The sequence below is a fragment of the Fukomys damarensis genome, unplaced genomic scaffold (assembly GCF_012274545.1).
Source record: "Fukomys damarensis isolate Sample0158 unplaced genomic scaffold, DMR_v1.0_HiC HiC_scaffold_15, whole genome shotgun sequence".
Classification (NCBI taxonomy): domain Eukaryota; kingdom Metazoa; phylum Chordata; class Mammalia; order Rodentia; family Bathyergidae; genus Fukomys; species Fukomys damarensis.
In genome coordinates, this window is record NW_022900927.1 from 43,822,766 (window position 1) to 43,833,243 (window position 10,478).

The 10,478-nt window shown below is 32.0% G+C and overlaps 1 protein-coding gene across 1 annotated transcript in view; it reads left to right on the forward strand.

The window, feature by feature from the left end:
• Ptprq (protein tyrosine phosphatase receptor type Q) overlaps nucleotides 1-10,478 on the forward strand; it is a 217,497-nt gene that overhangs the window by 145,081 nt on the left and 61,938 nt on the right. Inside the window, exons 31-33 of the mRNA XM_033763494.1 lie at nucleotides 3,637-3,823; nucleotides 7,075-7,319; nucleotides 10,152-10,218. Of these exons, the coding sequence (XP_033619385.1) occupies nucleotides 3,637-3,823; nucleotides 7,075-7,319; nucleotides 10,152-10,218 (499 nt within the window). The remainder of the gene's footprint in view (nucleotides 1-3,636; nucleotides 3,824-7,074; nucleotides 7,320-10,151; nucleotides 10,219-10,478) is intronic.

The window sequence follows — 10,478 nt, forward strand, 5'->3', positions numbered from 1 at the left end:
GACAACACAGAATTGCTAGCTAGGATAAAGTCTGTACATATTTCCTTGAAACTTTCTTGGGTTTTGCTGGGCTCTCTTCTAGTGGCAGCTGATGCATGAAATTAGTTCATCAATGGTAAATTCTCCTTTTTTTTCTCCCTTGGTCTCCTTATATTTTGTAATTTTATTATGTCTTCATACTATTTTTTAAATAGAAATACTTCTATCAAGCATTAAAAGAAAATTTAAGAGATTATGGATGTGTTTATTTTCCCATTCACTTTTCAGTTTCTCTTCCCTTTTTAGAACATATTTGTGCATATTTTAGTGCATTATTAGCCATTGAAAATTAAAGTGAATGCTAGGGAATATGCATTAAAAGATAATTATGAAAGGAAAAAGCTGTGCTTTATCAAATGACAGACACTTTATAGAGGAAAACAGTTTTCCCTTGGACTTTAGTTAAAAGAAGGAAAAATATTTTTAAAAGTGATTTTGTGCTCTCATCCAGGTACCCTTTTATCTGGCTTGAAAATGAGCAAGAAAGATAACTGATATTTTAATTGCTCATTTTATGTTCACCTCTTTATGTATACTAATTATATCTTGTCCAATATTTGTTGTAAACATATTCCCTTCATTTACATAAATAGGTACTAAGACACACAGAAAATAAATAACTTCCCATAAAACTAAGCCTTGGTTAAAACTAGTATACAGCAATGTGATAAAAGAAAGGAAAAAATCATCATATAGCAAGTTATTGTGTTAATTTAAAATACAAACTCATCAAAACTTCTTTTGGATCAGTGATAGTAGTAATTCAAAGAGATTCTAGTAATTTCCTTGGATATTGAAATGAAGGAGAATCACTGATTCTTTTTTTTCTTCTTTAATTCAACACACATTTTAAACACACCCAATGTTCCAGCATTGTGCTACATGATCATTTTTGTAAAAGTGAAAAATTCTTACATAGTTACTGTCCTTACAGAGCTTTTCTGAAGTTCATTTCAGAAATATGTGAACTATTAGCATTCGAGGGACGTTGGCTCTCAGGCCAAGGAATAATATGCACAATTGTACTTAGGATTTATTTTCCAGCCTGGTCTCTGCAAAACACTATCCACAAGGAGATAGTACTCTTCCCTTAAAAGATGTAAATTAAAAATTGATAATCCTAAATAAGATACAGGGTCTCAGATATTATCCTGGATGATTCTACAGAAAATTAGTTCATTTTGTGGTCTTTTGCTCATTTTTATCTTTTATCTTTTAGTTAATGAATGGTTATTGAATAGTTTGGGTTCACTAGGACAAGGAGGCAAAGCAAAATTCTGCTTTCAAGTAGCCCACACATTGGTGGGAGGTGTGGGGATATAAATACCTAATTATAGAATATGAGGTATAAAACTTTGGGGGAAGACTAACAATTTAATTAAAGTTTCTGCTGTGATGGACATGGATATATAGGAAACTTCACAGAGCAGGTTAAATTTCTTCTGGGAGTTGAAGATTGAAAAGGGCTCAAGCGACAAGACAGTTTGGTGGTGAAATAGAAAGAGAAGAAAAATAGTTGAGCAGGAAAATAATCAGTATCTAATTACTGACATTCTGTGAAATGTTACAGTTAAAATGATAAGAGATTTCACAATAATCTTAGATGTTAGAATATAATATGAGCAAACAGCTTGGAGTCATGAAGGAAAATGAGGGGTGAAATGGTCTGAGGTCTCAGATCATTGCATAGTAGGCAACTGAGCATTAATAACCAAGATTGAGCAGGGTTAGTGATGAAAAGATAATGGACTTTTATTCACACTTAATTTGAGGACCCAGAGGATTTTATTTTCAAATTTTATTTTATTTTATTTGAAAATAAAATATTTTCAGAGATGTAATAGAGTATGTTTAGGTTATGTCTTAGTTTTACTCTTTGATATTCATTATTTATAGTTTCAGTGGAAGATACGAGAATAGTTTAGTTTATAAATCATGTAATATGTAAGATTTGGCCTATTGCTTTTGTTGCAGTGAAGACATTTCTGAACTTTTGAAAGACCTTGACTTAAATCACGTCTCAGTTACTAGGCAGCTATTTAATTTTGAGAAAGTCACTTCAACTCTATCAATTCAGGATTTAAAAAGCTGTAGAAGTCATGTGAGCAACACAGACCAGCAGGCAAAGTGAAGCCAGTTGAGGGGGCTGTGAGGAATGGGAGACTCATGACCCATTATAGGGGCCAGTGGTTACTCATCTCTAAATAATTTTGCCCCAGCATGAATATAAATTTATTCTCATAGAAAAATCAAAAGATAAAATTTTATATAATATTTAAATATTGAAAACTAATTAAATGCACACACACTTTCCACACTGGATACATAAACCTGATCAATAAACTTTCTATGTTGATTAGTTGTTTTATTTGAGAAAAATACCATATTCTTTTCTTCTCCTAAGGTAGAAATGATCTATTTGAATGCAATATTGATATTATTATTTATTAGCCTTTTGCTGTATTTCTCATATTAACATCTTTAAATTAAAAAAAAAAGCTCTTTGGAAAGAGCATGCAAATAAGTGAACAACAACAAAATCTTTTAAAATTACAAGGGAGGGACAAAGTTAAATTGAACTAACTGTATATAACACTTGATTTTAAGTGTTTCAAGTCCTGAGATTAGTATAGCTGATAGTTTTGAATTTTTCTCAGAGGTATCTCAGAAAAATCCTTACATTTAGTGCAAGAAATGTTAGCTGTTTTACTGTTGTCTATGGAAAATGAGCAGGAGCCTCCACCAAAAACAGATATGGTTGAAAAAAATAATACAACTGCATGCAATATGTTTAGTCATTTATGTATGTTAAATAATTATGAGAAGCACAGTTAAGTTGGCTCTTATCCAGTGTCATGCGCAGTGTTAGATCAGTTTTTCGAACCTTAGTCATTACTAGAATTTTTAAATGGAGTATAATTGAAAAGGAAAAAACATCAAAGTACATTTCAGAAAGAAATTATACTTTGAAAATTGTATAAAGTACACAAATGTTTTATATATATATATATATATATATGTATCTTTATATTTTTATAATGAGGCATAGTTTATTCATAGGTAGTTGTTTTAAAAAGTCAAAATCACTCTACCTGCTACTTTAGATATGTTCATCCTAAATCTCAACAAAATGCTGTAAATATGTGTTATCACCTCAATCTTACACAAAAAGAAAGTAAGACACAGAGGTTAGAAAATTTGTCAAAAGGCTTTAAGTGGCCAATTTGGGTTTTGAAACTTGGGTGACTGGATACCAAAGCCTGTATATTTTCTTTCATAAATTATTTGAGTACAAACTGTTTAATTGAATGCAAAAATTGTTTTTGCCTGTTAATTTTGGATTGATTTATTATAGTTAGCTTATTGCTTTTTTTCATTTTTCAGTTACTGAAAAAATTGCTAATCAATAACTGTTATAGTAGCACTTTAAATTTCTAGTCAATGTGATTATAAAGGGCAATGTGATGATAAAGGGCAATGTGATTATAAAGAGGCAAATAAATTTGAGGCACATAAATATTAGGTAACTGTGTGTTATATTTTGCTGATTTGGAACTCAAGTGCTACTCTTTTAATTGTGAAATACTTTTCCTATAGGTACATAATGATGAATTTAATATTTCTTTCATCAAGTCAAATGATGAAAATAAAAGTATAGAAATTAAAGACCTAAAAATATTTACAAGGTATTCCGTGATAATCACTGCATTTACTGGAAACGCTAGTACTGCTTATATTGAAGGAAAGTCAAGCCCTGAAGTCATTGTTACTACTTTAGAATCAGGTAAAGAGTATTTTTCATTATTGGTGACAAATGATTAAAACTTGATATCTTTCTTACAGTTCCTCACACTATACCCTAAAAAGAATATGTGCTAGATGTTTTTAAAGCATAACAAATGAATTCAATGGCAGTGTAATGGACAAACATAAAGCCTTCTATTTACATTTTAAAGCAAAGTGGAAAGATGTAGACTATTCAATCCTTGTAAATACAGAAACAAATTAAAGTTACCTAGCTATATTGTCCTGTACTTGTTAAATCTAATAAATGTTACCTTGCCTGAGAGATTATTTTTTCCAAATTTCTATAGCCAATAATGTTTTATCTAAAATTCCATTTTAATATTTTCTGTTCTATGAGTTGAATAAAAGTTCAAGTAATAATACTCTACTGTTAAATAATCTGGAATTCAAAATTAGAATCCTGATCCTATTTACCATCAATGTTTTCTCCACATAGTTAAATGATGTGTTTTATTGTGTAACTACTTGATAAATGTAAGAATCGATACAGAATTCCGCAAGTTCCCATGAACGAGGTCTGAGGGATAAGACTAATTGATAGGAAGTAAATGTGGACAGTCTCCCTCCCGGAGCTGCCTTGCCCCATCCTCCTTCAGACCCCTGATATTCTTTACCACCAGATATGGCATTGGAAAGAGCAGATGGAGGGATGTGTTGCCATAGTTTATTTGTTGCTAATCGCAAGGTAAGTATAGAAGGTAAAAATACTTTTCAGCAAGTCTCTTTAACTGTGGGATACTCCTTATTTGTTGTCTATGAAGCTGTGATTCTGAATTACAAAGTACATTTTATCTTCAGCACCCTTAAATCCACTTCCTTCTATTTAGCTACCAAGTATCATAGGTTATCTATTTTTATGTTGTATTTCTGCCTCATCTTTCTTCTCTGTGAGGAAAGAACTGATAAATATGTTAACATTTGTATATAAAGCACTTGTCAGATCTTATGTTCTATTTTTTTCAATGAGATAGTAACAATATTTTTTTACTAAATCTCTTCAGGTAGAATTTTGATGTAAATTCAAAGATATTCTGGTCCTCTGAGGTTCTTGCCAGCATTGAGAGGATTCTTTTACTTATCCAACTTTAAACTTGATTCTAAATTTAAAGAAACACTGTTGATAAACTGAAAACATATTTCTTAAAATGTCAAAAATGTACAGCAAGTATAAAAATATCTCTTGAAGCAAAGTAACCTTTATTTTATCTATGTGTTTGTCAATATGCAATGAGATATTTGGCAAAAATTATATTTATTTTCTCTCTTTTTTTCTTGTTGTTATTTAAGTTTTGGCTTGCTACAGGACTGTATGTATAAAGTTGTTTGCAAGATAACAAGGATTGAGCATCTGAACTATTGGCAACCAAATATTAATTCTCCTTTGTGGAAATTTTTGACTTAGTATAAAACAACATATTCATGTCAAGTTGATCAAAATAAATATACTGATTCAACTAGTCATTTATATAAAGAACAGTAATTATGTGCTGCGGGAAGACTAAGCTCTTATATTCATAAAATAATTATCCTCATGCGTATCATTTTGTTTCATAGTAATTTACTGATGCTTAGTTACTCATATTTTCAACTATTTTTATTTATCTAAAACAAGTGGAATATTTGTATAAAAATTCTCAAAATTCAGCACTTAAAAGTTCAATTAGAAAAGTGGCAAAGATAGTTAACCACCAAGAACATGTGCTTGGCAAAAAAACACATAATAAGATAGATTTTTCAAAATTGTCGGCCATCAGGGAAATGCAAATTAAAACCACAATCAGATGTAACTGTGCATCTGTTCAGATAACATTATAATTTTCAAAATAGTGATAATCCCAAATGTTGGCAAATATATAGAGTACTAAACCTCTGATAAGTTGCTAGTGAAATTGTAAAACGATACAGCCACAGGGGAAAATAATTTGGCAGTCTCATAAAACTAAATGTACTTATCATGTGACTCAGCAATCATACTCTTGGGATTTGATCATAGAAAAGCTAAAACTCATGTTCACATGAACGTCTTTGCATGAGTATTAATACCGGATGTATTAGTACTAATAAATACCGGAAACAACTTAAATATCTTTCCATAGTTAAAACAAAGTAGTACATCCATAAAAATGTAGCATTATTCACACTAAAAGCCAGTAAATTATTAATACTACAACAGTCTTGATAGACACATTATGATATTGTCATTCTAAAAAGGGACAAAATTATAGAAATGGAGAACGAGTGGTGTTGTAGGAAACAATGTAGTACAAATATGAGGAAATAGTGGGTGGGAATTTCTTTAGGGTGGTGGGGTAGTTTGGTATCTTATTTGTGGTAGCGATTACAGAAATCTATATATGGGATAAAATTGCATAGAACTACACATGCATAGATGGAAGCATGTAAAAGCGGTAAAATCATAATAAGGTGCGTAGTATAACTAACAATTTCCTATGAATTTAAGTTCCCTGGTTCTCTACTGAAGCACAGTTGTATGAGGTATCACCACTGGGGAAGGGGGAAGAAAGGTTATATAGGACTGTATGTACTGTTTTGTCAACTTACTGTAAGTCTGTGTTTTATTTTTTATTAGTATATGCGTGTAGTACATGATATTTACATTCCTTGTGGGGGATTGATATGTGTACATAACACATCTTAATTCCTTTTTTCATATTCATTCTCTCTCTTCACTCCCTTCTCTATTGCTTGATCATTTTCCTTTCTTTTATTTTTTACTTTTTTGGTAAATATTTGCAATGTATAATGTTTATATTCCTTTTTTTTTTTTTTTTTTGAGACAAGGTCTTGGTATGTAGTCCATAGCAAGTGAGTTCTTGAATTCACCACATAGCCCAGGTTGGCCTGGAACTCACGGCGATCCTTGATATTCTTGCCTTAGCCTCCTGAATGCTGAGATTACAGTCATGTGCCAAAACAGCTGGCTTACATTCCTTTCAAAATGCAAAGTTTTGAAATCCTTAGAAACACATTCTATATAAAAATAAGTGCACATAAAAGACAAGATAAATCAGCAAGCCATCAAATTGGATCACCTCTATACTTTATGTGGCTAAGAGATGTTGACAATTGTATGATGCATTGGCCATCATTGGTTTCAGTAATTTGTGTAATTCTCTTTAAAAAAAAAGTGTTTATGTAAACAACATTTTACATGGTGAGAAAAATAACACTTTTTTAAAATAATTAATTGTAAATATTTCATTTTAGCCCCCAAGGATCCACCTAACAATATGACATTTCAGAAGATACCAGACGAAGTCACAAAATTTCAGTTAACATTCCTTCCTCCCTCTCATCCTAATGGAAATATCCAAGTATATCAAGCATTAGTTTACCGAGAAGATGATCCCAGTGCTGTCCAGATTCACAACCTCAGTATTATCCAGAAAACGGACACATCTGTCATTGCAATGCTAGAAGGACTAAAAGGTGGACATACATACAATATCAGTGTAAGCATCTATAGCTTTTAATTATCTAAGTTACAAACTTGGTTTACAGTTCAGCATTCAAAAATACTCTACTTCGTTATTATATTGCATTTCCTACATCTTCTGTGAGGCTATTTTTTTTTCAGCTTTAATTGAGTTTATTGGTACATTTTAGGGATACAGTACAGTTACATTCATTGTTGGGAACTTGTACCTCTACATGACAAGTCTTGGTTCTCATTTTTTCCCCTTACCCCTGCCCTCCCTTCACCCCCTCCTCCCCTCCCCATCTACAAACACTTTATTTCCATCTTTTCATTATCTTTAATATTTTCTTTTCCCTTATTACCCTTCCCCTACCCATCCCACCTTCCCTACACCTTTAGCTCCTTTCTTCCCATTTCTAAATGTCAGTAATCTTATTAGGATCTTATGTATCATTGCAGATTATTCACACCAGAGAAACTATGTGAGGCTATTTTTAAATGCAAAAGGAAAATTGATTTCAAAGAATGAAATTGTCAATTTTCTATTATAATACAGCAAGTACTATTAAAATATGTAGAAAATCAAGTCTGCATAGTAATACTAGACATCCAAAAATAAGGGAGAATGAAAAATGCTTATTAAAAGAGCATTGATGCATAATGAAATAACTCTGTCTAAAAGGAAACTGTGTCATCATAAATAAAAAAAAAGTAAAGCAAATTGCAAAAGCAAAGGGTAGAGATAACTGTTTATATCCACCATAAATATATGTGTGAATTCATATACATATACAGAGACACATAAAAAATTGTTTCATCTTTTGACTGTTTTGTGTCATGATTTTCTATTCTCAAACAGAGTTCTTTGCTTCAAAAAATAGCCTCAGAAGCAGCATAGAGTTTGTTCTAAATCTTCAAGTAGGCTACAACAAATTCCCCTACCAACTCTGTGATCAGCAGAACATTGTTAACAATTTGGTGTGCTGGGGATTTAGCTCAGTGGTGCTGTTGCCTGCCTCGCAAGTTTAAGGTCCTGAGTTTGTCCCCCAGTACTGAAAAAAAGTTAACAAATTAATATATGTATTCTTTATCCTAGTCGCTTTATATCTTTATGTTATCTATCCTGTCAAGATTCCTTTTGAGTTTCCCAGTAAGTGAACTGCCTTTGTGAACAATCTGCTAGAGGAAGGGTGGTGACTAGGAGAACAAACTGACCTGGACTGTAATCTGGCTTCTGTGAGTAAGCAGCTTCATCAGTTCTGTGCCTCACTTTCCATTCACGAATAATTGGTAATAGGAATGGTAACTTCTCCCTAGGACTTTTATGAGGCCTGAATGTTTACAGATACAGTAGATAGTAAATGCTGTCACTTTTGGCTGTTGTGCATAAGAGAAACACTGTTGTAAGAGAGTAGGAAATCATGGTGCAGCTGATTTATAATTTAAAGAAAAAATTTAAATACTGTAACTGTTTGCAAAGTATAATGTAAAGCACCCTTAACATCCTGAAGTTTATTAGAGATGTGTAATGTTGGAACTTGTACTGACTACTGACTCAGCACCTGCATATATGCATTTAGCAATGTTTGCAAAAGGCTTTGTACACTGCTATTGAAGAAGTGCTACCCCACCTTTTTGTCCATTATCTCATTTAAATATTAGATTAACAGTAGAGTCAAAATTAATAAACCACACAATAATATCACTTTTCACTGCAAGTGCTTCTTTTTTTACATTATGAGCACCAATAAATATTTCTTTTAATTAATTTATTAACTGTGGGCTTCATTCATTTACCATATCACATCATATGTACTAGTATAATTGAAATTCAATAAAATATTTTGAAAATAATTATAAAAGGATGGGTCACTAATGGATAAATTGAATTTTAATTACAATACTATATAGATACTATATGTAGACTCTATACAGTCTAGTATATAAAATACTATATATGGTACTTATCAAATGCAATTAAATTGACCAGGAGCATAGTTTTTATTTTTTTAACAAGATGAACTGAATGAAAGCAGATTCACATTTGTGTAAATCTCCCTCTATATACAAACAGAAATGCTTTATGTGTATATGCTGCATTATGTAGGTTACAGCACCAGATACTTTGGGGCAGGGGTGAAGAAGGGCATAAAGGGAAACTTTCAGAGGGATGATTTAATACAGGAAAACGGGGAGGCTGAAGGAATAGGATTTCATCTCAGAAGCCAAAAAAGAGTGTCTTGAATATGGTTTTAAATGAGGCCAGAGTTGCCTACCTACTGAGAGAAGGAACAGATGTTAGAATTAGAGGAAGGGAGAGTGTAGATCCAATGACTTTCTATTCTGTTCTTGTGTGAGATCAAACAGAAGCCATGGTCTTTGGTCTCTGATAGGGCTGTTCAAGTCACTCAGCCTTTGCTCTCAAGGCTTAGTACCAGAACATCACTTCTAAGAAATATTTCCTTAGAAATGATCTTCCTACATACAGTGTATTCATTTAAATGGGTGCAGGAAAATATAACAGGCTGCATTGCAGAAATTTCTTTTTTATTCTTCCTTCCTTACCACCCCCCTTTCTTTGTTTTTTGGTCAGTACTGGGGGTGAAACCCAGGCCCTTCATCAACCTACCTTTTTTTTTTTTTGAGACATGATCTCCCTAAGTTACTAAACTGTCCAGGATGTGCTTGAATTTGCAATCCTCCTGCCTCAGCCTCCCAGACTGCTGGTGTTATATCTGTGTGCCAACATGCCTACCTAGGCAGTTGTTATTAAGAAAAAAAGTTAAGATTATATATAAACATGCTCAGTTATACACCCACATATGCTAGGACTTGAAAATACTAACAAAATGTTTATGTGTTTTAGGTTTATGCAATCAATGGTGCTGGTGCAGGGCCAAAAGTTCAGATGAGAATAACTATGGATATCAAAGGTATATACATAAGATGCCTTCCTTTATAGAATGCTGTTAATCAGAGTGATTATAATTTGAATTCCATCCTAGAGTTTAGGATGTAGGCAAGCCTTTAAATGATGTATATGCATATAATATGCATATTAAGTAATATTCTATGCTTATTAAAATTATAGTTAAATGTCTAACTTACACAAAATAATTACATAATTGTTAAATAAAAAGAATGCCTACTTTTTAATCTTATATTTCTTTATTGTAATCTTAATCTTTTCTTT